Genomic DNA, 25,627 nt, shown 5'->3' on the forward strand with positions numbered 1-25,627 from the left:
CCCCCAGACAACCTTTTCTTATGGTTAGAAGACATCCATAAGGAATTTTTATTTTTCTTTAAAAAAAATGTGCCTCAGCATACAGTCGTCCAGTAGATCGTCTATAACACTCAGTCATCCAATCATTAACACTCTAAGTGCACTCACAGCAGAAGGTGTCAAAAGTCATTTGGAAGGTTCAGTCCCCAGTTCTGGAGACCTGCACCATATGTTCACTGCAGCTGTTTCTTACATGACTTGTCTAGCCCTCTAAAGACCTTTCAAGGAAGAGAGGGTCTGCAGGCCACTGAGTTAGGGTGCAAAATGGCATACTTTGGCTGGAACATGCATCCCCTCTTCTGAGGCCAGCTTGACCTCAAAGCCTCTTAAGTCCACAGGATTCAAGCTTCCACTCATTCAGAGATGCCTCTTCATGTGAAGAGCCAGATGATCCGACCTGGAGAAGCACCTGTCCACCAAGAAAAAGACACTTAAGGTCAAGCTTCAGTGAGGCATCAAGAAATGAGCTGGATTTAAGACCAATTAGTGAAACTCTAAAATTGCAGACAGCTCAGAAAGACAGTTGTACAACTTGACTACAAGGTTCTTCAGCTATTTCTTAGCCTTTATGCCATTCTTGTAAAATGGGAATATTACTCACTTTCCCAATTCACAGCTGATGCAAAGTGAAATGCTATCAAACAGTAGTTCAACTATGTACCATGCTTAATTACAGACATCCGCAATGGCAGAATAACTGCCATTACAATTACAGGTGAAACTCGAAAAATTAGAATATCATACAAAAGTTCATTTATTTCAGTAATGCAACTTAAAAGGGGAAACTAATATATGAGATAGACTCATTACATGCAAAGCAAGATAGTAAAAGCCGTGATTTGTCATAATTGTGATGATTATGGCGTACAGCTCATGAAAACCCCAAATCCACAATCTCAGAAAATTAGAATATTGTGAAAAGGTGCAATATTCTAGGCTCAAAGTGTCCCACTCTAATCAGCTAATTAAGCCATAACACCTGCAAAGGGTTCCTGAGCCTTTAAATGGTCTCTCTCTCTGGTTCAGTAGGAATCACAATCATGGGGAAGACTGCTGACCTGAAAGTTGTGCAGAAAACCATCACTGGCACCCTCCATAAGGAGGGAAAGCCTCAAAAGGTAATTGCAAAAGAGGTTGGATGTTCCCAAAGTGCTGTATCAAAGCACATTAATAGAAAGTTATGTGGAAGGGAAAAGTGTGGAAGAAAAAGGTGCACAAGCAGCAGGGAGAGGATTGTCAGGAAAAGGCCATTCAAAAGTGTTGGGGACTTTCACAAGGAGTGGACTGAGGCTGGAGTCAGTGCATCAAGAGCTACCACACACAGATGGATCCTGGACATGGGCTTCAAATGTCGTATTCCTCTTGTCAAGCCGCTCCTGAACAACAAACAACGTCAGAAGCGTCTTACCTGGGCTAAAGAAAAACAGACCTGGTCTGTTGCTCAGTGGTCCAAAGTCCTCTTTTCTGATGAGAGCAACTTTTGCATCTCATTTGGAAACCAAGGACCCAGAGTCTGGAGGAAGAATGGAGAGGCACACACTGCAAGATGCTTGAGGTCCAGTGTGAAGTTTCCACAGTCTGTGTTGATTTGGGGAGCCATGTCATCTGCTGGTGTTGGTCCACTGTGCTTCATTAAGTCCAGGGTCAACGCAGCTGTCTACCAGATTTTGGAGCACTTCATGCTTCCTTCCGCAGATGAGCTTTATGGGGATGCTGACTTCATTTTCCAGCAGGACTTGGCACCTGCCCACACTGCCAAAAGCACCAAAACCTGGTTCAATGATCGTGGGATTACTGTGCTTGATTGGCCAGCAAACTCACCTGACCTGAACCCCATAGAGAATCTATGGGGCATTGCCAAGAGAAAGATGAGAGACATGAGACCGAACAATGCAGAAGAGCTGAAGGCCGCTAGTGAAGCATCCTGGTCTTCCATAACACCTCAGCAGTGCCACAGACTGATAGCTTCCATGCCATGCCACATTGAGGCAGTAATTGCTGCAAAAGGGGCCCAAACCAAGTACTGAGTACATATGCATGCTTATACTTTTCAGAGGTCCGATATTGTTCTATGTACACTCCTTGTTTTATTGATTGCATTTAATATTCTAATTTGTAATGGCTGGAGGAACTGCGGAGGAGGTCTTACCGGGAGATTGTGGCCGTTTTGAAACGCCGCGGCTTGAAACACCTGATCAGCTGATTTTTGGCACGGAAAGAGCCGCGGCTTGAATTTGCTTGAACTTGACCAGAAACGGCTGTAATGGCTGGAGGAACTGCGGAGGGAGTGAATGCTCCAGCCTGGAACATTTGGAATGGCTGGAGGAACCGGAGGAACTGCAGCATGAGTGAATGTTGTCGGAGGAGCCGTGGCTTGAAACGCCCCAGTCAGCTGGTTTTCGGGGCAGATAGAGCCACGGCTCCGAATGGCTGGATCAACTGGAGAAACCGCGGCATGGGTGAATGCTGCTGGAGGAGCCGCGGCGTGGGTATGTTAGAATGCTGCGGGTCGTCCAGCGCAGAGTCCTGCATGGTGGCCCTTCCACAACGGTCCTTGCTGCGGACTACCAGGCGACAGGGACCATTTTGGTTTGGGGCCTGTGGAACATTTAATGGGATATTTTTATCTACTCCTCGCTTGTTCCTATCTGCTACCTGTTGCTATCTACCCCCCGCTTGTTAAAGCAGCCACTGGAGACCACCGAGAAGATCAGGACGGTGCTGGTCTCCTATGTTGACTAAGATCTGCTGCCTTTAAGAGATCTGAGGCAGCTTGGGCTGCTTCCCAGGTTCTTGGCTGGCTGGGTGGTGCACTGGCTGGCTGCCTAGCAACAGCCTTTCAATCATGGCCTGGAGTTATGGCTTCCAAGTTGGGCTGGGCTTGCCTATCACCTATATGGAGTTGGACTCTTGCATGCTGTTTCTCTTGTCCCCCAAAGACTCAGGAGGACCCGGGGTGAAGAGTTGCTGTGAGAGGGCGGCTCAGTTTCTTTTCCACCTACAACCTCTCCGGATGTGGGAGATCCATGAGGGTATGTTCTTTTTTCCCTGGATGGGGTTTCCATCTGCCTCCCAGATCAGCCTCGAGGTGGGGTGAGAGAACGACTGCTGACTGGTTCTGGGGTTCCCAGCACAAGTGAGAGTGGTGCTGGACTGGCGGTTTTGGACTCACACACTCCTGATTTGACATCATCTTTCAACATCTGACTGCCATTTCCCGAACTCACATGGCCATTTATGGCACGCTTACATTATTCAGGCACGGACTTATACGCCCTCAGGGGTGCTCCCCCCTCCTGGGTGCATCTCGCCTTCTTTTCTACCTCTCCTCTTGATGACGGGCCCAATTGTTGGGACCCTGAGAGATGGCTAGGTATGAATTGGGGTCTCCAGTTTATTGTTAGGAAGAGACCCCTGATCTGTTTTTTAGCAAACATTTTTAAGGGGTTAAGGGGGAGGGTTGGATTGCGGATTGGAATCTGGGGGGCTTCCACCAACCGAGTTTCAGTCCAGGCTTGTGACAGGTCGCGGTGGGACTGGGCTTGGGTTGGGTGCCTCTGGGTCTCCGGAAGGAGGGGTGAGGATGCGGATCCCCACGACGATTGGGAATGGCAACAGGTGGTTGCACAGGGGGGCGCATCAACATTCGGGAGCACGCCCCCGCTATCTTCAAGAGGTGGCATGCTCCGACCCCCCGGATTTACCCCGTATTCCTGGGAGCAGGGATGAGCAGGCCCCTGAGCTCAGGCTGGTGTACCTTAACGCCAGATCGGTAGTTAACAAGGCTCCCCTTATCCGAGAGCTGGTTGAGGAGGAGCATGCCGATCTGGCTTGCATTACTGAGACCGGGTTGGGCCCATAGGGAGGTGTCCCTCTGACTGATCTTTGCCCACCAGGTTTCCGTGTGATTCACCAGCCTCGGGCTCAGGGAAGGGGTGGGGGTGTTGCGGTGGTTGTAAGGGAGACCTTGTGTCTGCGGGAGGCTACCATTACTCAGATATTCGGGTGTGAGTCGCTCCTCCTGAGATTTGGCCCTGGGGTTCAACTGGGCTTGTTGCTGGCATATCTTTCGCCTACCTGTGTAGCAGCAGCCCTGCCCAAGCTCCTCGACACCCTCTCTGGGTTGGCGGTTGACTTCCCCAGACTTATGGTTCTGGGGGACTTTAACCTGCCATCCTTGGGAGGTTCGTCGGGGTTGGCTCGGGAGTTCATGACCTCCATGACAGCCATGGACCTGACCCAGGTAATTCAGGGCCCGACTCATGAGGGGGGTCACACACTCGATCTTATTTTTATATCTGGACGGTGGCTTGATGATCTGGGAGGGGGATCTCCATTTATTACTCCCCTGTCATGGACCGATCATCACCTCCTGCGGCTGGACTTCCGCTTCGCCCCCCCTGTCGCGGGGTTATGGAACCGACCAGGTGGTTCCATCCCAGGCGCCTAATGGACCCTGAACGGTTCCAGGACGCGCTTGGATCTGTGCCTGCCATCTTCGCTCACAGCCCGGTCGATGCCTTAGTGGAAGCCTGGGAAAGGGCGGCCACGGAGGCACTCGACCACATTGTTCCCAAGCGGCCCCTGACCCGGTGCAGATCCCGGCGGGCACCATGGTTCTCCATGGAGCTCCGGGAGATGAAGCGTCGGAGACGGAGCCTAGAGAGCTGTTGGAGGTCCAGCCGGTCTTAGTCTGATCAATTGCGACTAAGAACCTTCACAAGGTCTTATCTCGCAGCGATGGAGGCAGCGAAGTCTAATTACTTCGCTGCCCTCATTGCGTCCACAGATAATCGCCCGGCCGCCCTGTTTGGGGTGACACGCTCCCTCCTGAATCAGGAGGTGAAGGAGGAGCCCCTGCAGGGTCGTGCCAAGGAATTTAGTCAATATCTGGCGGATAAAATCGCTCAGATTTGGGCCGGCTTGGACTCCGACTGGGCAGAGTCTGACGATGGGGAATCGAGCGGTCTTGGGAATATTACTTGGGAAGAATTCGATCCTGTGACTCCGGAAGAAGTGGACAGGATCATGGGGAAGCTGAGTTCCACCACTTGTTTACTGGACCCGTGCCCCTCCTGGCTGGTTTATGCAGCTCGGGAGGGGACACGAGGCTGGCTCCAGGCAGTAATAACTGCTTCTTTGAGAGAGGGTAGCTTCCCCGCCGCCTTGAAGGAGGCGGTGGTGAGGCCCCTCCTCAAGAAGCCTGCCCTGGACCCGGCCATTTTGAACAACTATCGTCCAGTCTCCAACCTTTGCTTTCTTGCGAAGGTTGTTGAGAGTGTGGTGGCTCATCAGCTTCCTCTGTTCCTGGAGGAAGCGGATTATCTGGACCCCTACCAATCAGGCTTTAGGCCCGGGTACAGCACGGAGACGGCATTGGTCACACTGGTGAATGATCTCTGGCGGGCTCGGGACAGGGGTTGTTCCTCTGTCCTAGTCCTATTAGACCTCTCAGCGGCTTTTGATACCATCGACCATGGTATCTTACTGCGGCGCCTCAGGGGGTTGGGAGTGGCTGGCACTGTCTTACAGTGGTTCTCCTCCTACCTTCTGGGCTGTTCGCAGTCGGTGTTGGCAGGGGGACAGAGGTAGACCTCGAGGCCTCTCGTTTGCGGAGTTCCTCAGGGGTTGGTCCTCTCGCCTCTCCTGTTCAACATCTATATGAAGCCGCTGGGTGAGATCATTCGTGGTTTTGGGGTGGGGTATCATCAGTACGCTGATGATACCCAGCTTTTTATTTCCACCCGAGATCAACTCAGTGATGCCCTCTCCGTGATGTCCCATTGCCTGGAGGCGGGGAGGGTCTGGATGGGGAGGAACAGGCTTTGTCTAAATCCCGACAAGGCCGAGTGGCTGTGCGTACTGGCATCTCGGGTTGTCCATTCTATTCCATCTTTATCTATAGGGGGTGAGGTGTTACCCCCCGTAGATAGGGCTCGCAACTTGGGCGTCCTCCTTGATTCACAGCTCAATTTTGAAGATCATATAGGAGCTGTGACCAGGGGGGCTTTTGCCCAGGTTCGCCTAGTGCGCCAGTTGCGGCCCTATTTGGACCGGGATGCCCTGCGCACAGTCACCCATGCACTCGTGACCTCTCGGATAGACTACTGCAATGCTCTCTACATGGGGCTGCCCTTGAGTACCACTCGGAGGCTCCAGCTGGTGCAAAATGCGGCCGTGCGAGTTGTGATGGGGGTCTCCCGATACTCCCATGTAACACCTCTGCTCCGCGAGCTGCATTGGCTTCCAGTTGTCTTCCGGGTGAGATTCAAGGTGCTGGTGATGACCTATAAAGCCCTAAATGGCATGGGTCCGGGTTATTTACAGGAGCACCTTTTGCCGGCGTTAACTTCCCATCGCCCTGTGCCTTCCCACAGAGAGGGCCTCCTCAGGGTGCCGTTGGTCAGGGAATGTCGACTGGCGGCCCCCAGGGGGAGAACATTCTCTGTGGGCGTGCCTGCCCTCTGGAATCAGCTTCCGGTTGAGATCCGGATGGCTTCCGACCTTCGCTCGTTTCGCCACGACCTGAAGACGTGGCTATTTGAACTTGCTGGCCTGGACTGAGGGACTGGGATTTTAGATTTTTAAATTTTTAAAAAAATTAAATTTTAGAATGTGTTTATTGTTTAGGGCTATTTAATTTAATTATATTTTAATTTGTATACATTATGTGTTATTTATAGTGTTTTAATTGCCCTGTACACCACCCCGAGTCCCTTCGGAGAGGGGCGGTATATAAATCCAAATAAAATAAATAAATAAAAAATAATTTTCTGAGATTGTGGATTTGGGGTTTTCATGAGCTGTACGCCATAATCACCACAATTATGACACATCACGGCTTGAACTATCTTGCTTTGCATGTAATGAGTCTATCTCATATATTAGTTTCCCCTTTTAAGTTGCATTACTGAAATAAATGAACTTTTGCACGATATTCTAATTTTTCGAGTTTCACCTGTAATCCAGCATAGTGAGGTACTGTGTGCTAAATGAGCAAATCACTGAAAGGATCACTCTGTTATGTGGCTGGAATGCAAGATTGTAGCTAAAGGTTTGCAAGTGAACTGACACTTAATGCTTCTTTGAATGAGGGGTGCTTCCCTGCCGCTTTGAAGGAGGCGGTGGTGAGGCCCCTCCTCAAGAAACTGCCTTGGACCCAGCTATTTTGAATAATTTTTGTCCTGTCTCCAACCTTCGCTTTCTTGCGAAGGTTGTTGAGAGCGTGGTGGCACGGCAGCTCCCACTGGTCCTGGAGGAAACTGAGTATCTGGATCCATACCAATTGGGTTTCAGGGCCAGGTGCAGCACGGAAACGGCATTGGTCGCGCTGGTGGATGATCTCTGGCGGGCCCGGGATAGGGGTTATTCCTCTGTCCTGGTCCTATTAGATCTCTCAGCGGCTTTTGATACCATCGACCATGGTATCCTGCTGCGACGTCTCGGGGGGTTGGGAGTGGGAGGCACCGTTTTACGGTGGTTCTCCTCCTACCTCTTGGGCTGTTCACAGATGGTGTTGGCAGGAGGGCAGAGGTCAACCCCGAGGCCCCTTGATTGTGGGGTGCCCCAGGGGTCGGTCCTCTCTCCCCTCCTGTTCAACATCTATATGAAGCCACTGGGTGAGATCATCCACGGTTTCGGGGTAAGGCATCATCAATATGCTGATGATACCCAGCTTTTCATCTCTACCCCGAACCAACCTAGTGATGCTCTTGATGTGATGTCCCATTGCCTGGAAGCGGTACGAATCTGGATGGTGAAGAACAGGCTCCAGCTCAACCCGGCCAAGACCGAGTGGCTTTATGTACCGGCATCTCGTGTAGTCCAGGATGTTCCATCTTTGGTTATGGGGGGAGAGGCGTTACCTCCCGTTGATAGGGCGCACAACTTAGGCGTCCTCCTGGATGCACGACTCAGTTTAGAAGATCATATAGGAGTCGTGGCCAGGGGGGCACTTGCCCAGGTTCGCCTGGTGCGCCAGTTGTGCCCCTATCTGGACCGAGATGCTTTACGTACAGTCACTCATGCGCTCGTTACCTCCCGTGTTGATTACTGCAATGCTCTCTACATGGGGCTGCCCTTGAAGACCACCCGGAGACTTCAGCTGGTGCAGAATGCGGCTGCCCAGGTTGTGATGGGAGCATCCCGATACTCCCATATTACACCACTCCTGCGTGAGCTGCATTGGTTACCGGCTGCTCTCCGGGTGAGATTTAAGGTGCTGGTTCTTACCTTTAAAGCCCTACATGGCTTAGGCCCGGGATACTTGCAGGACCGTCTGCTCCCAGGAACGACTTCCCATTGCCCTGTGCGCTCACACAGAGAAGGCCTCCTCAGGGTGCCGTCGGCCAGTCAATGTCGGCTGGCGACCCCCAGGGGGAGGGCCTTCTCTGTGGGGGCACCTACCCTGTGGAATCAGCTTCCCCTGGAGCTCCGGATGACCCCAGACCTACGGTCCTTTCGTCGTGACCTTAAGACATTTCTTTTCCAACAGGCCAACCTGGACTGATGATAATGGGGTTTTTAATCTTGTTTTAAGGTTTTATTAATTGGGGCTATAGATATAGTTTAATTTTAATTTTAATATTTGTATTCTCTTGTATTTTATTGTTGTTAGCCGCCCTGAGTCCTTTGGGAGATAGGGCGGCATATAAGTCCCATTAAATAAATAAATAAATAAATAAATAAATAAATAAATAAATAAATAAATAAACTTCAACACAGTGATTGTGATCTTGTCAGTCACCAGCCATGTAAACATCTACCTTTATTACTAGAAGAAGCTTAGATCAGCATGTTAACACTGCAACAACTCATGGAAAGAGGAATGCATCGAAGGTCATCCCTACAGCCTTGTATCTGATCAACGACTTTAACTTATTCAAATTTAGCACATTAGTCAGTACTACATAAACTTTCTGACCCTCTATCTTCAGATCATGACAAGACTGATGGGAGAAGACTGTAGTCTTTCAGTTCAATCTGAAGACTACAGGTTCTCTACATCTCAGTCTATGGACTGTATAAAAGATCAGTGGCAAAAGTGGAATCTTTTAAAAAGTGCTCAATGTCACTGAATCCACCTAATTAAACTTGTGGCAACATTCATACATGACTTAATACATGATTCTGAGGAGAATTTAACCTCTCCTCCAGAAATCCCCCAGATGCCTCCTATCAATCTGTTCTACTGTTTTCTTGATCAGTTAGAAGGTTGCCCTTTTACTTATGCAGAAACTGTGGAGAAATTACTTCAAATACAAATGTTCCAATTTCATTGCAAAGCTGGAATGCTTCCAGGAAAGTTGGAACTGTGTTGAAACACTTCTGGTAAGGTCAAAACAGGACATTTCAAATTTGGGATGTTTGACCACCAAATGTTTTGCATCTCTTTCAATATGCAAGTCGAAATCTGTAAGAACAGAACTTCCCAAAATGGAGGATTAAATAATAAATAAAAGAGGCCCTTTTTACGTTTAAGACAATATTAGACTGGGGAATAAAATGATATAAAACAAGATTCCATTCACATACCTGTCACAATGATTACATTTAAAGGGTTTTGCACCCGTGTGCTTTCTAAAATGTCTGGTTAGCTCATCACTCCTTGCAAAACGCCACTCACATCCTTCCCATGAACATATATAAGGCTTTTCTCCTGAAAAAAAAACAACCCACCATTTACAGTCATCATTATGCAGCTAGATAGCTCTTTTAACATTAAGAAAACCAAGATCATGGCATCCGGCCCTCTCAATTGCTGGCAAATAGATGGGGAAGAAATGGAGGTAGTGACAGATTTTATTTTCCTGGGCTCCAAGATCACCACAGATGGGGACTGTAGCCAAGAAATTAAAAGACGCTTGCTCCTGGGGAGGAAAGCCATGGCAAATCTAGACAGCACACTAAAAAGCAGAGACATCACCCTGTCAACAAAAGTGCGTATAGTCAAGGCTATGGTCTTCCCAGTTGCAATGTATGGCAGTGAAAGCTGGACCATAAAAAAGGCTGAGCACCAAAGAATTGAGGCCTTTGAACTATGGTGCTGGAGAAGACTCCTGCGAGTTCCTTGGACTGCAAGGCGATCAAACCGGTCAGTCCTAGAGGAGATCAACCCTGACTGCTCTTTAGAAGGCCAGATCCTGAAGCTAAAACTCAAATAATTTGGCCACCTAATGAGAAGGAAGGACTCACTGGAGAAGAGCCTAATGCTGGGAAAGGTTGAGGGCAAGAGAAGAAGGGGACGACAGAGAATGAGGTGGCTTGATGGAGTCACTGAAGCAGTAGGCGTGAGCTTAAATGGACTCCAGAAGATGGTAGAGGACAGGAAGGCCTGGAGGAACGTTGTCCATAGGGTCGCGATGGGTCAGACACGACTTCGCAGCTAACAACAACAAGCTCTCCAAAGAGGAATTTTGAGTCACTAAGCACTAAAAAACACCCCCCCCCCAAAAAATAGGAAACAAAGTTGCTCATACTAATTTATTATAGGCCACTAAGTACTTCCAAGAATGCTGGTGGAAAATTTGCTTTGGCGCTGACAGCTTTGCTCTAACAGCAAACCATCATATCCTGAAAAAAAGATTCCAGTATCTAAACTTTCTGGAATGCTCTGAATAGTAAGGATTATGACAATGATTTTTTAAAAACAAAAACAGGCCTGAAAAGTCATCATTTAGCTAGCCACTTGGTTCGGGTAAGAATTGCTTTCATATGATAAGTTTACAAATGTATAAAAAATGGCTTCTCCATTTCTTTGGAGAGGAGAAGTGTCATTGGGGATATAAACCATATATTGGATTCCACTGGAGTTGTGTGGCTAATAAATCTAAATAAACAAATACATTTTGCTAAAACATAGTTGCAAACAAAGGTACATACAACTCAAATAATCTTATAGGTAACAGCTGTAATAAGAAATTTTACACCTTCAAACGTTTCAGCCTACTATCACATTAGGAGAATGGTTTTGGCTTCAATCATTAGTAATGGTTGAAACCATTTAACAGTAGTAATGGGAGACTTTAACTACCCTGATATCAACTGGGAGACAAACTCTGCAGCAAGTGGGAGATGAAACAGATGCCTAACCAACCTATATGATGACTTTGTCATCCAAAAGGTAGAGGAGGGAAATAGAGGAAAAGCTATACTGGACCTAAATCTTACTAATAGAGAACAAGTGATAGAGGGAGTTGAAATTGCCAGAACTTTGGGCGAGAGTGACCACATCATACTGGAATTCAATATAATGCAAACACAAGCAATAGAACATAATCCAACCAGTGTCTTAAACTTTAAAAGAGCTGATTTTAACAAACGTAGAGAGAGCTTGGGAAGGATTCCATGGATGAAAATCCTAAAGGGGAAAACAACTCAAGAAGCATTGGAAAGTCTGAAAAATATGATCATAAAAGCCCAATCAAGCACAATACCACTGAAAAAGAAAAAGAAATCCAAGAAGAAACCAGCATGGTTGCACAAAGATCTCTCTGATAAACTGAAAGACAAAAAGGACAAGTACAAAAAATGGAAAGAGGGACAGACACATAACTAAACCAAAGTATCAGCAGATAGCCCGAAACTGCAAAGATGAAGTCAGGAAAGCAAAGGTTCAGAATGAACAAAGACTTGAAACATAAGTCAAAGATAATAAAAAAGTTTCTTTCAATATATAAACAACAAGAAAAAAGTCAAGAAAACAGTAGGTCAACTAAAGAGAAAATGGCAAGTAACAGGCAGTAGAGAGAAAGCAGAGCTGCTTAACTCATTCTTTGCATCAGTCTTCACAAAAAAAGAAACTATAGCCCAACCTACAAAAAACATAATGGTAAAAGACAGGCTAGAAATAAAAATTAAAACAAACAAGAAAATGTTAACAGAACACCTGTCTGATCTTGATGAATATAAATCACCGGGACCTGATGGATTACATCCCAGAGTTCTGAAGGAGCTGACAGATGTTATCTCAGAACCATTGTACAATATTTTTCAAAAATCCAGGAGAACCTGGGAACTACCTGAGGATTGGAAAAGAGCTGATGTGGTTCCCACCTTCAAAAAATGGGCAAAAAACAGACCCAGGAAACTACAGACCAATCAGCCTAACATCAATAACTGGAAACATACTGGAAAAAATAATCAAAAAACAAATCTGCGAACATCTAGAAACAAAGTTATAACTAGAAACCAGCATGTTTGTTAAACCAGCACGATTGTTAAAAACAGATCAAGCCAAACAAATCTCATTTCATTCTTTGACAAAGTGACTAAATTAGTAGACCAGCAAAATGCTGTGGACGTAGTATACTTAGACTTCAGTAAGGCATTCAACAAAGTAGACCACAACCTACTCCTTGGTAAGCTAGAAAAAGGTGGAATAGACAGCATCACCACCAGATGGATTTGTAACTGGCTGAGAAACAGTACTCAATGAGTTGTCCTTAATGGTACTACATCTACATGGAGGGAAGTAAGCAGTGAGGTACCACAAGGTTCCATTTTAGGCCAAGTACTCTTCAATATCTTCAAAAAAGACTTAGATGAGGGAACAGAAGGGGAACTCATCAAATTTGCAGATGACACTAAACTGGCAAGAATAGCCAACACCCCAAAAGACAAGCTCAGGATCCAAAAAGATCTTGACACACTTGAACAATGGGCCCTATCCAACAACATGAAATTTAATGTGGAGAAAAGCAAGGTTTTACACCTGGGCAGGAAAAACCAAAGGTACAAGTAGAGATTAGGTGAAACGTGACTCAAAAACAGTAACTGAGAGGGACCTTGAAGTCCTAGTGGACGATCACTTAAAAATGAGCCAGCAGTATGTGGCAGCAACTAAAAAAGGTAATACAATCCTTGGTTGTATAAACAGAGGCATAGAATCAAAATCATGTGAAGTATTAGTACCACTTTATAAAGCCTTAGTAAGGCCACACCTGGAATACTGCATCCAGTTTTGGTCACCACATTACAAAAAAGATGTTGAGACTTTGGAACAAGCGCAAAGAAGAGCAACTAACATGATAGCAGTATTCTAGTATTTGAGAGGCTGCCACAAAGAGGAAGGGGTCAGTTTATTTTCCAAAGCACCAGAGGGCAGGACAAGAAACAATGGATGGAAACTACTCAAGGAGAGAAGCAACCTGGAATTAAGGAGAAACTTCCTAACAGTGTGAATAATTAACCAGTGGAATAGCTTGCCTTCAGATGTTGTGGGTGCTTCATCACTGGAGGTTTTTAAGAAGAAATTGGACAGCCACTTGTCTGAAATGGTATACAGGTGAAACTCGAAAAATTAGAATATCATGCAAAAGTTCATTTATTTCAGTAATGCAACTTAAAAGGGGAAACTAATATATGAGATAGACTCTTTACATGCAAAGCAAGATAGTTCAAGCTGTGATTTGTCATAATTGTGATGATTATGGCGTACAGCTCATGAAAACCCCAAATCCACAATCTCAGAAAAATAGAATATTACATGCAATCAATAAAATAAGGAGTGTACATAGAACAATACTGGACCTCTGAAAAGTATAAGCATGCATATGTACTCAGTACTTGGTTTGGGCCCCTTCTGCATCAATTACTGCCTCAATGCGGCGTGGCATGGAAGCTATCAGCCTGTGGCACTGCTGAGGTGTTATGGAAGACCAGGATGCTTCACTAGCGGCCTTCAGCTCTTCTGCATTGTTCGGTCTCATGTCTCTCATCTTTCTCTTGGCAATGCCCCATAGATTCTCTATGGCAGGGGTGTCAAACTTAATTTCATTGAGGGCCACATCAGCATTGTGGTTACCCTCAGGGGGCCGGGTGGGTGTGGCCAGGGTGGGCGTGGTCTACTGGGTGGGCATGGCTGGAGTCCGTGTGGCCTACTGGGTGGGCATGGCCAGCTCTACATTGTTCGCATCAAGGGTGTACCATCGCCTGGAAGTGGCCAGCACATGGCCCTTGCCTACTTCACATATCCGGCTTGGTAGGCTCTGGGGGAGCGGATGCCATGAGCAGCATGAGAGTCAATGTTACCTGTGCAATGCTGCCCAGCGCCCAGCCCGCCTGGTTTGGGCAGGCAGCGGGGCGTTCTCCTCACAGTGCCGAGAGGCTGAGCCGGGTGGCATGAATCTGAAGAAAAGTGCAATGCTGCCCAGCCCCTAGCCTGCCCGAAGTAGGCAGGGCCATGTGTTGGCCACTTCCAAGTGATGGTGCATTTCTTCATTCCTCACAAAGAGTTATACCTCCCCAGCACGTGCCCAGGGAGCAGGGCCAATGCGGCAGGGGCTGGTCCCTCGCTGTTTCCAGATGGCCTTGTGGAGCTAAGACTGAATGTGTTACAGCATAGATGGCCACCATTGGCTCCTGCCTGGCCTGGGCCAGGGCCAAGCAGCGGGGGCCATTCCCTCACTGTTTCCAGAATGGCTTTGCGGGCCACATGAAACCACTTTGTGGGCCGGATCCGGCCCCGGGGCCTTGTGTTTGACATGTCTGCTCTATGGGGTTGTCAGGCGAGTTTGCTGGCCAATCAAGCACAGTAATCCCACGGTCATTGAACCAGGTTTTGGTGCTTTTGGCAGTGTGGGCAGCTGCCAAGTCCTGCTGGAAAATGAAGTCAGCATCCCCATAAAGCTCGTCTGCGGAAGGAAGCATGAAGTGCTCCAAAATCTGGTAGACAGCTGCGTTGACCCTGGACTTAATGAAGCACAGTGGACCAACACCAGCAGATGACATGGCTCTCCAAATCAACACAGACTGTGGAAACTTCACACTGGACTTCAAGCATCTTGCAGTGTGTGCCTCTCCATTCTTCCTCCAGACTCTGGGTCCTTGGTTTCCAAATGAGATGCAAAAGTTGCTCTCATCAGAAAAGAGGACTTTGGACCACTGAGCAACAGACCAGGTCTATTTTTCTTTAGCCCAGGTAAGACGCTTCTGACGTTGTTTGTTGTTCAGGAGCGGCTTGACAAGAGGAGTACGACATTTGAAGCCCATGTCCAGGATCCGTCTGTGTGTGGTGGCTCTTGATGCACTGACTCCAGCCTCAGTCCACTCCTTGTGAAAGTCCCCAACACTTTTGAATGGCCTTTTCCTGACAATCCTCTCCCTGCTGCTTGTGCACCTTTTTCTCCCACACTTTCCCCTTCCACATAACTTTCTATTAATGTGCTTTGATACAACTCTTTGGGAACATCCAACTTCTTTTGCAATTACCTTTTGAGGCTTTCCCTCCTTATGGAGGGTGCCAGTGATGGTTTTCTGCACAACAGTCAGGTCAGCAGTCTTCCCCATGATTGTGATTCCTACTGAACCAGAGAGAGAGACCATTTAAAGGCTCAGGAACCCTTTGCAGGTGTTATGGCTTAATTAGCTGATTAGAGTGGGACACTTTGAGCCTATAATATTGCACCTTTTCACAATATTCTAATTTTCTGAGATTGTGGATTTGGGGTTTTCATGAGCTGTACGCCATAATCATCACAATTATGACAAATCATGGCTTGAACTATCTTGCTTTGCATGTAATGAGTCTATCTCATATATTAGTTTCCCCTTTTAAGTTGCATTACTGAAATAAATGAACTTTTGCACGATATTCTAATTTTTTGAGTTTCACCTGTAGGGTCTCCTGCTTGAGCAGGGGGTTGAACTAGAAGACCTTCAAGGTCCCTTCCAGCTCTATTCTGAATTGGGGGAAAAATTTCCACCTCCATTCAAAAAGCTTCCTTTCCACAAGTGGTCTGTAAACTCTATCCTACAAGTCAGGTTTCCTGCATGGTTTTGTTTCTCTCTGTAAATATCCAGTAAGCTTTGCAGAATACATTGGCCAAATGGTGGGTGGAGTAGAAAAACAAGGAATAAAATCATCTTCAGTAGCACATTGAGTTTAATATTAGCTCTTAAGTGACAGGCCAGCATTTTTTTTTCCAATCACAGTTCTAGTCATTGGTCCTGGGTAAATGTTGGTTCTTCCCCCCCCATAGCTACATGTATTAACTTTCAATTTTATATCACAATGGTTGATGAGGGTTCTGCAACAGATGATTCATGGGGATCAAACTGGGTTTATTAGTGGTAGACAAATGAAAAATAATGTGAGGCATATAGTTGATGTGGTGGAGTTTTTGGAAAGGAACAACCAGATCCCTGCGGCGCTAATTTTTTTAGATGCTGAAAAAGCTTTTGATCAATTGGATTGGCAATTTCTGATGAAAGTTTTAGATAAAATGAATTTTGGGGATAAATTTTTACAACCAATTAGGGCATTATATCAAAAACAAACTGCCCGAATAATAGTTAACAATAGCCTGACTGAAGTATGCAATATTGAGAAGGGCACAAGACAAGGGTGTCCGTTATCACCTTTATTATTTGTTTTAACATTGGAGATATTATTGATAAAAATACAGAACTCGGAAAAAATTAAGGGTATTCAAATTAGAGATCAGGATTATAGATTGAGGGCGTTTGCAGACGATTTGGTTGTTACGGTAACCCAGCCAGAAAACTCTGTTGTGGACCTGATGGAGATAATAATGCAATATGGGAAGGTTTCTGGATTTAAGGTTAATGTACAAAAAACAAAAATTTTGGCCAAAAATATGACAGCACCGCAAAAGGCCCTTTTAGAAGGCTTAACTGGATTTGAGATTGTTAAAAGGGTTAAATATTTGGGGGTGTATTTGTCACCCTCCAATGCAAAGTTATATAAAAATAATTATGAAAAGTTATGGGGAAAAATTCAAAAAGAATTGGAGAGCTGGGAAAAACTGCAATTGTCTTTGCTGGGAAGAATTGCAGCAGTGAAAATGAATGTCCTGCCTAAATTTTTATTTTTATTTCAAATGATACCGGTCCTTAAAAAAGACTCTAATTTGGAAGAATGGCAACGGGGTATCAATAAATTTGTGTGGGCAGGGAAAAGGCCACGAGTTAAACTTAAGATTATGCAGGACACTCGTGAAAGAGGTGGTCTTAAAATGCCTAATCTTAAATTATATTATGAAGCTGCTGCGTTGTCAGGAATAAGTGACTGGATTAATTTGACACAAGGGAGATTATTAAATCTTGAAGGCCACGACTTGTTATTTGGCTGGCATGCATATTTGTTGTATGATAAGAAGGTAGATAATGTGTTTAAAGTGCATATTTTAAGACAGGCATTGTTGAGAGTTTGGAAGAAGTATAGACATAAGTTAGACTACAAGATGCCGTTGTGGGCAATTCCGAAACATGCAATAGAAAACATAAATGTTGGCTTCAAACATGATGTGACTACGTATAAGGAGATCTTAAGTTTGGAAAGGAACGTCTGGTGTTTGAAGCCGTACAATCTCTTGCGAGATGAGAAGATGGTCCAAACTTGGTTTCAATATACTCAATTACGTGCCAGGTGGAAAGAAGATCAGAAAATTGGTTTCTCAATGACTGATGAAAATTTGATAAAGCAAATTAGAAACCAGGGTCCAGCGCATATCAAACGGATTTATCTTGCATTGATAGATATTGACTCAGAAACAGAACTTGTTAAAGACTGTATGATAAAATGGGCCCAGAATATTCAAGAGGTTATTACAATGGACACGTGGGAAAAGATCTGGGTGAGGAACGTAAAATTTACGCAAGCCCAAAACTTAAGAGAGAACTTTTATAAAATGTTTTATAGATGGCATTTAGATCCTAAAAAGCTTGCAAGTATGTATTCGAATTATCAACCTAAATGTTGGAGGTGTGGTGGCGAAGATGCAACGTATTTTCATATATGGTGGACCTGCAAAAAGGTTAAGGCTTTTTGGATAAAAATTTGGTGGAATATGCAGAAGATCTTTAAGCAAAGGATAAAGTTTTGTCCGCAATTGTTTTTATTGGGCATAATTACAGATGCTACTGTTGTGGACATTAAGTTGATGTTGAACTTAATCACAGCAGCAAGACTCTTAATAGGTCAATATTGGAAAAAGGAGGAACTGCCGACTATAGAATGGATTCTAAAGGTTTCTGACCTGGCGGAAATGGCAAAGATTTCGGCTTACTTGAAAGATCACTCGCAAGAACGTTATATTATGGAGTGGAAAAAGTGGATTGATTATATCCAGAACAAGTATGGGACTAAAAAGTTTCATTTAGCATTTGAATAAGTTTTCTTTTCTTTTTTCTTTTTTCTTGTTTATGATTGTTCTTTGTTTTTATACCTTGTACTTAGCTCTGGGAAGTCGGGGGGGGGGGGGAGGGGGGAAGGGGGGGAGGGATAGGGAGGGTTAGGTAGGGGTGGGGGAGGGGGGATTGTTAAAGATAAAATGTACTGTAAAACTTTTCAATAAAAAAAAAATTCAGTTTCACCAGGATAAAACTCTGCAGGTTTATCATAAATGCAAATGCACAACAATCAAATGGGCATAAATCAACTATCATCTTTTAAGGGATAAATGATGTACTTATGCATGCAAAGGGTAAAATTGAAGCACAAATACCATAAGTGAACCAGAATTAAGCAAACAGTAAAATAAGGATCCAGATTGTTGGGAACAAACATTGTAAACTGCCCAGAGAGTGCTGTAAAGAAGGATGGGGTAGTATCTAAGTTTAAGTGCTATTGCTATTTAATTAGGGTTTACGTACTAAACCATAATTGCTTGGGATCAGAGAATACAATAACCATATGAAGTTTTAAGGTATGAAATCCAGCCGTTTTTAAGATCCTTTAAAGCAGACATGTCAAACTTGTGATGTCATGTGACGTCACACAACGTATTGGAGCCTTTTCGCCATTGCCGGCAATGGGGTGGCACGGCTTCCGGATGACGCGTCGGGCCCATGGGCCAGCAGTTTGACACCCCTGCTTTAAAGATTCCTCTTTACCAAGAAATTCTATGTGTCACTGAAGATTCTCAGTCATCCAGGTCATAGCTGTCCCAAAGGTGCTTTTTCAAAAGGCAACTGGACTTTGTTTTTCCTTGAAGATTTTTTTGCTTCTCATCCAAGAAGCTTCTTCAACAAAGTCCAGTTGCCTTTTGAAAATCACCTTTGAGACAAGAAATTCAATGGTTTCCTTTTTGTTATTTATTTTCAGCTTTGTCTCCTTGTTTTTTACTGGAGAGATTTTTCCCTTTTAGAAAAGATGAAGTGTTCACCTTCTCAGGCATGGGATAATTTAACCAACAGAAACCAGCCATGCACAAACAAATAAATGAACCACCCAGCTTAGATACAAATTTGCACAGGGCTTATGGAAAAAGAATGAGGAATTGAGGTCTTGCATTCTGGGAAACCTTAGCTGGCATTGCATTATCTAATGGCCATGCATTCTTGCTCCAGAAATTGTGTAATACTACGACACTAAAGCATTGAGGTCTTCTTTAAAACTATCTCCTAGAGGCAGTTAGGAAGCTAGCCAATTCCAAGTGGCCATCTAAAGAATAATATTTTTTGGAAACTGAACAAAAGATGCTTCCTTATATTATTTTCGTGCATGCAGTTTTGCAGACCATGAAAAGCAAGAAGGTGAGGAAAGAGAATGATTACACCATGTAGTATGAACCAGCAAATAGCTGGAGTAGAATGTAGAAAGTCCAAGAAAATGGGAACAACCACTAGCAAGCCACATTTTAAAGGTGCAAGACACAGAAAAAACTATTAAGAGGAAGTGGACTGCAAATGAAGTTCCCTTAAGTTCAACTCCTGCCTTTCTACACAATGGAAGTTGTAACACTTCCATGGAGTCCTTTTACAGGGAATACATACAGCTGTACCATGCATTCAATTCCTGGCCTAGGCCTTTCCTGGTCAAGAGTCATAAAACCATGAGTTAAGGAAATTGTACATATACAGTAACTGGACATCCTCTCATTTACTGTACAGTATAAGAGACTCTAAGGTCACTACATATAGTACATAAGGCAAAACATGTTGACTATGTGAATACTCACCTGTATGGGTACGCTGATGTGCTTTCAGATGTGAACTTTTGGTATAAACCTTCCGGCACCCATTGAAGTGACATTGATGAACCCGCCTCCTCCCATCAGGAGAGGCATCTCCACTGGCCAGGGTACCCTTTTCCACAGTCTTTCCACCAGTACCAGTACGGCTTTTGCCAGGTGAATGCAATTCACTGGGGGCACAATTCCATAGTTGAGAAGATGGTTCCTTGCCCAGCTCAGGGGAAGGAGGAGGAGATGTGACAGATGAACTCAAGTTTCCAGCACTGGCTAAGCCTAAGTCACCACTTATGAGATCTGAGGTAAATTTTCTTGTAGGAGAAAGTTCCTCGGAACTGTCTGAAGTTTCACTACTGATATCAGAATTCAAACTGTTAGTCTCTAAACTCTGGCTATTAAGGTTGGCCTCCTTTGGAGCACTTGTTGTCTTTAGTTCAGATTCCTCCTTTCTCTCTCGTGCCAAAATGATTTTGGTCCACAAATCCTCCCGACTGTCAAATTTTATCTCAGAGGCAGACATGTAGCAGGGCTCACTCTGAAGATATCGCTCCAACTCTAAGCGAGTCTATAAAATTAAAAATACATATTTTTTTAAAAAATCATTCACTCCCAGAATGTTCTGAAAAAATTAGCAGGAAGCCACACACACTCAAAGATGAAGAGTTTATTTCTAACTGCTAGGGTACTTCAAAGTTAAAGGCTACTCAAGTTCCAACTGATGAATGTTCCAAGAAAACAGTATACTTCTCATGAACTTGTCAAGAATGCATAGTCAAAAATAATCCTCTAGCCCAGGGGTCTTAAAACTCTGCCCTTTTATGACTCATGGACTTCAACTCCCAGAATTCCTCAGCCAGTGTGCACACTGGCACACTGGCTGAGGAATTCTGGGAGTTGAAGTCCGTGAGTCATAAAAGGGCAGAGTTTTTAAGACCTCTGGGCTAGCCATTTCCCTTAGGATTTAACTAAACAGGCATCTTGTAGAAAGACTTCAGTGGGGTTAGCTTTAAGTCTAAATAAATTTTATTTAGGTTATTTTATTAATTCCTGTTGACTTGAAGAGAAAAACTCAACCAAATGTCCACCAAGCAGGCACATACTATGGTTTCCACTCTAAATTTAAGCCACATGTGTTGTAGCTGATTTTACATCTTCCCAGCTAAGCCATTTCCTGCACATGAGAACTCAGCCTAAGAGAGGCATTCAAAGAATGTTCTTTCCAAGTATATAGGCATGAGTCAGTCATAAATGCAGACATTTCTCACACAGAGAGTAGGAACATTGTCAGCAAAACCCTTGGAATTCTAATAGGACACTGAATGAAGAAGACAATGGAAAATTCCAACTTTTAAGGTCCTACTGTTGATTCCAACCATGGAGAACTTTATCTACTAGCCAAGAGTGGCTTGGTCATTCCCTTCTTTTAAAAATTAGACTCTCTGCCAAGAATGTTCATGGATCAAATATACATGCAACAGGTTTTAACAAAAATCCTCCACTATGACACCAACAGGGCTTTGAATGGCACAGTCTGCCGACCCACCCCCCATCCTCCCCCTTTGCTGCTTTAGAAGTAAGGAAGCAATGCAACCATATTGGAGCTAAAGGAAAATAAATAAAGGTTATTCTTTTATAAATGGTACCAAATGTAACACCAATGAATTGTATCAAATGTAACACTTAGATGTGGGGGCCATCTATTTCCTGCTTAGAGAATTCACACATGGTACTCAACAAAGTTCTTTTGAAATGTTAAAAAGGATACTCACCTCAAGAAGGTGAGTAAAACAAGATAGTGTAGTGACGAATGTAAGGAAGTTGTTACAATAAGTCTTTTGGAAGTAAAGGTTCAAAGAAGATCTTTTAGAAATGTAAATGACTTCAAAGACTAACTTAAGTTTCTTGGGGGGGTATGTATTGAGAAAAGAAAGTATAAATGCTTGCTTTGAAACTTGCTTGGCGCGCTCTTTGAACCCAATCCAACTTGGGAAGGGTCTAAGAGGCCGCGTTTGCAAACGCTTTCTTTCTTTATTATTTTCAATTTCTTTTCAATAAATCTTTGTTTTTGTTAACCAGATTTGTCTTTGAGTTGTGAGTATCAAATTTTGGGTTTTTAAATCTCACAGAGCCATGTCGGTGAAAGGCTGGCCATGCTAATCCTTTGTATTATATTAAAGGAAAATAAATAAAGGTTATTCTTTTATAAATTGTATAAAATGTAACACCAATGAATTGTATAAAATGTAACACTAAGATGTGGGGCTATCTACAGTATTTCCTGCTAAGAGAATTCACACATGGTAATCAACAAAGTTCTTTTGAAATGTTAAAAAGGATACTCACCTCAAGAAGGTGAGTAAAACAAGATAGTGTAGTGACAGATGTAAGGAAGTTGCTACAATAAGTCTTTTGGATGTAAAAGTTCAAAGAAGATCTTTTAGAAATGTAAATGACTTCAAAGACTAACTGAAGTTTCTTAGGGAGATGTCGCGGCCCGCGGCCCCGACGCTCACCGGCACCGCGGGCTCGACATCTCCTGGCGCCTGGCCCGACGCTTACCATCTGCTCTGACGACCACCGCCCTGCCCAGGCTGCATCTGCTCTCCAACAGCTGCGACGGCGACGGCAGCCTGCTAGCAGCTGGGCCAGCGTCTCGGATGAAGCTCTGGTGATGCGCGCGTGCGCTCTGCAGCCCGGTCCCGCCCTGCTGGCTACGGTGGCCTCGCAGGGTCTTGGGCCCACCGTAGCTGAGCCGGCAGATCGGAAACAGCAGACCGGGCCTGCCACAGCCGAGCGCACGACTCCTAGATCGTCAGCGGGCTTGGAACAGCAGACCGGGCCTGATGCCGCTGTACGCCTGACTTCTAGGCCGAAGGCAGGCCTGACGCGGGCGTCCGGGCCTCGGGAGCTGCTAGAACAGAAGAGCGGAGAAGCTAGGTCAGGGGAACGGAGCCCGGCCAGGGGCTCGCTGGCTTTGCGACGGGGGGCCAAGCAGCAGGGAGGGGTAACGCTGAAAGTGTCGGGGAGAGCAGTGGCGACCCTGGGGACGGGTGTGGGGGTGGCGTCTGGAGATGACGGGGCGAGTAAACGCGAGGGTGCTCACCTGGGGGGTGGAGGGTGCCGGGTGTCGGGACGTGTTCCAAAAGGAGGTGCTTGGGAGGAACGGGCATTAAGTAAGGGAGGGGCGGATGTGGGCGCGGTTGGGTGAGCCGTGGGCGTATGCATGCGATATGTATTTAACAGCGTTGGGTGCCGGTAGCAGCCAACGCTGGCTTCATTCCTTTTGGTGTTTGTTCGCCGTTGCAATAAACTGTTCCTGAAGAACTCAGCATTCGTCTCGGTTGCTTGTTTTCCTGCTCCCCGGACGAGGCTCGAGAGGAGGCATGTATCGAGAAAAGAAAGTATAAATGCCTAGTTTGAAACTTGTTCAGGGCGCTCTTTGAACTCAATCCAACTTGGGAAGGGTCTAAGAGGCCGCGTTTGCAAACGCTTTATTTCTTTCTTATTTTCTTTCTTATTTTCAATTTCTTTTCAATAAATCTTTGTTTTTGTTAACCAGACTTGTCTTTGAGTTGTGAGTATCAAAAATTGGGTTTTTAAATCTCACAATCTTGGCGACCCAGATGGGACTTGAAAGAGCCTCTAGGGAGGAGCTGTTCTTAGTAAAGTCCAGGGGCGCGCCTGTTGATTTCAACTGCCTGGAGTTGTCTGAGATCTAGCTTCCCATTGCAGGCTCCGAGCCAAACTAAATTAACAATTCTGGTCTACAAAATCAAAGAATAGGAAAAAGGAAGAGAGTCAACAACTGAGGCCCAGGACCAGGTAACCCAGTGCACTGGCCCAGGTAAGAAACTTTTGCCCCGAAGGAGGGAAGCACGCAATTGTACCTGGGTGGTCAGGAGAGCGATTGTGGGAGGTTTCTGCGATAATGGCTGTGTGAGTGTGATGGGTTCAAAATTCCTTTTAGTCTTTCCCCACTGTCTTTTGAAGTTGGTGGGATAAATTGGAGGTAACCATAAATGTTTTCCCCCTTTTTTTTAATTAAAAGGGGAGACCTGTTTTGGCCTAAAACCCCAAATTGATATGTGTGTTTTGTTTTGTTATATATATATTTGGACATTTGGAACATTAAGCTTGGACTTGGAATGGTGAGAAAAATAGGAGATGGTTAAAGGGCCCTATAGAAACCAGACTTGTCTTTGAGTTGTGAGTATCAAAAATTGGGTTTTTAAATCTCACAATATTAATCAGATTCTATCTTGGCAAAATGGTCAGTCTAGCATGAGCCATGTGATTTTCAGCAAGAGTCCTTCCTTCCTCCCACAATTGTATGAAAGGAAATGCTGCACATGCACACACACCATTTCAGCATAACTTAAATTGGTCACAGTAGTACCCTGTTGACTTCCACATTTCCGAGTTCCCATATTAGACATACCTACTTGGACATAAGCTCCACTAAACTCAGAGACTTGCTCTTAGAGCAGAATATTAAGACTGTATGTTGCTACACCCCCGTTTATTGGGGGAGGTGGGGAGCACTGGGTAAGATACAGCAAAATACTCTGATCAATATTTATAGCTCCACTATAAAGAAACTGATTGTGGCACCCTTCCAACACCTTGCAAAGGTATTGACCAGAAAAGGAAATTTATAGAAATAGGTTTAACACTCAGATTTTAATTTCCCCTATTATGCAAATTAAAGCTGAGGATCAGCTGGGAAGGGGAAGGGAGCTAAAATGATTCTGAAAACTACAGAGAGCCAAATCTAGATCTTAGCAAAAATCTCAACACCCCAAGAAAAGCTTCTTAGACCTATTATTAGCAGGGCTGTCCTAGAAAAAAAGGGGGGGGGGAGAAGGGAGAAAACATATGGGAGGGGGAGACCAACCCCCAGGCCTGAAAAGGTTGGTTAAGCTTCAGATTTCAACATCAATAACATATGTCCTTCATTTGCTAACGGCCTAGATTAAAATAGCTTCTCCCCCTGGGCAGAACCCCCTCAATGAAATTCAAAGGCGATCTTTGCCCGAAGCTTCCCTGAACCGGGCGAATATATATATATTTTTTTAAAGCGCTGAACCTTACGCATGCTTGTAGTCCCCAACGTTAAACGCCCGAAACGGCTGCAAACATAGCACATCCTCCTTTACCTGTTGCCAGTATTCCTCCAGAGATGGCAAAGCGGAGAAGTAACCAGTGTCGTGAACAATTTGGAGTTCCTGAAAGATGCTACACATTGGAAGTACATCCATGCCTTTCGGTGGGGGGGGGGGAGACGGGGGCGGATGAAAGTTGCAACAAGAAACCCTCCGCAAAGGCAACGTCAGATCGCTGGGGGGGGGGGTTCCCGCAGGTCGGAAGAGCGGAACAACGCTACGGAGGTCTTGGGCTCCGGGTCTCGGCTGTAATCGCCACGGCAGGTGATTGCGACAGAAACACGACCAGCTATTTAGAAAGTCTCACTTCCTCCTCCTCCTCCAGAGAAAAGACCACCAAATTCAAAGCAAAAAAATCACCCAGTAGAAAGTACTTTTAGGGGGGGAGGGCGGGAATAGCCATCTACCGCCAGATATATTGAATTCCTGTTCAGGATTTCAGAAGAAGTTATAGAGACATACGTTTTTAAACAATATTTTAAAAAGTTTCAT

General features: G+C 45.1%; 1 protein-coding gene and 1 long non-coding RNA gene across 3 annotated transcripts in view; both read right to left on the reverse strand.

Annotated features, from left to right (window-relative positions):
• The window catches only part of LOC310648283, a 182,348-nt gene that overhangs the window by 135,113 nt on the left and 21,608 nt on the right, over nucleotides 1-25,627 (reverse strand). The window lies entirely within an intron of this gene.
• On the reverse strand, nucleotides 356-25,231 carry LOC310648268 (Krueppel-like factor 6; the record flags this gene model as incomplete). 2 transcript variants are annotated; one of them, XM_083376020.1, is made up of 4 exons in its annotated part: nucleotides 356-448; nucleotides 9,574-9,697; nucleotides 20,088-20,538; nucleotides 25,130-25,231. In XM_083376020.1, the coding sequence occupies 4 exons, from the start codon at nucleotides 25,229-25,231 to the stop codon at nucleotides 397-399; spliced, it is 729 nt and encodes a 242-aa protein (XP_083232146.1). In that variant the 3' UTR covers nucleotides 356-396. The 2 variants fall into 2 exon arrangements, with proteins under 2 accessions (XP_083232146.1, XP_083232145.1); XM_083376019.1 differs by having other exon boundaries at nucleotides 19,962-20,538.

The sequence above is a fragment of the Vipera ursinii genome, assembly GCF_947247035.1.
Source record: "Vipera ursinii genome assembly, chromosome: W".
Lineage (NCBI taxonomy): Eukaryota > Metazoa > Chordata > Lepidosauria > Squamata > Viperidae > Vipera > Vipera ursinii.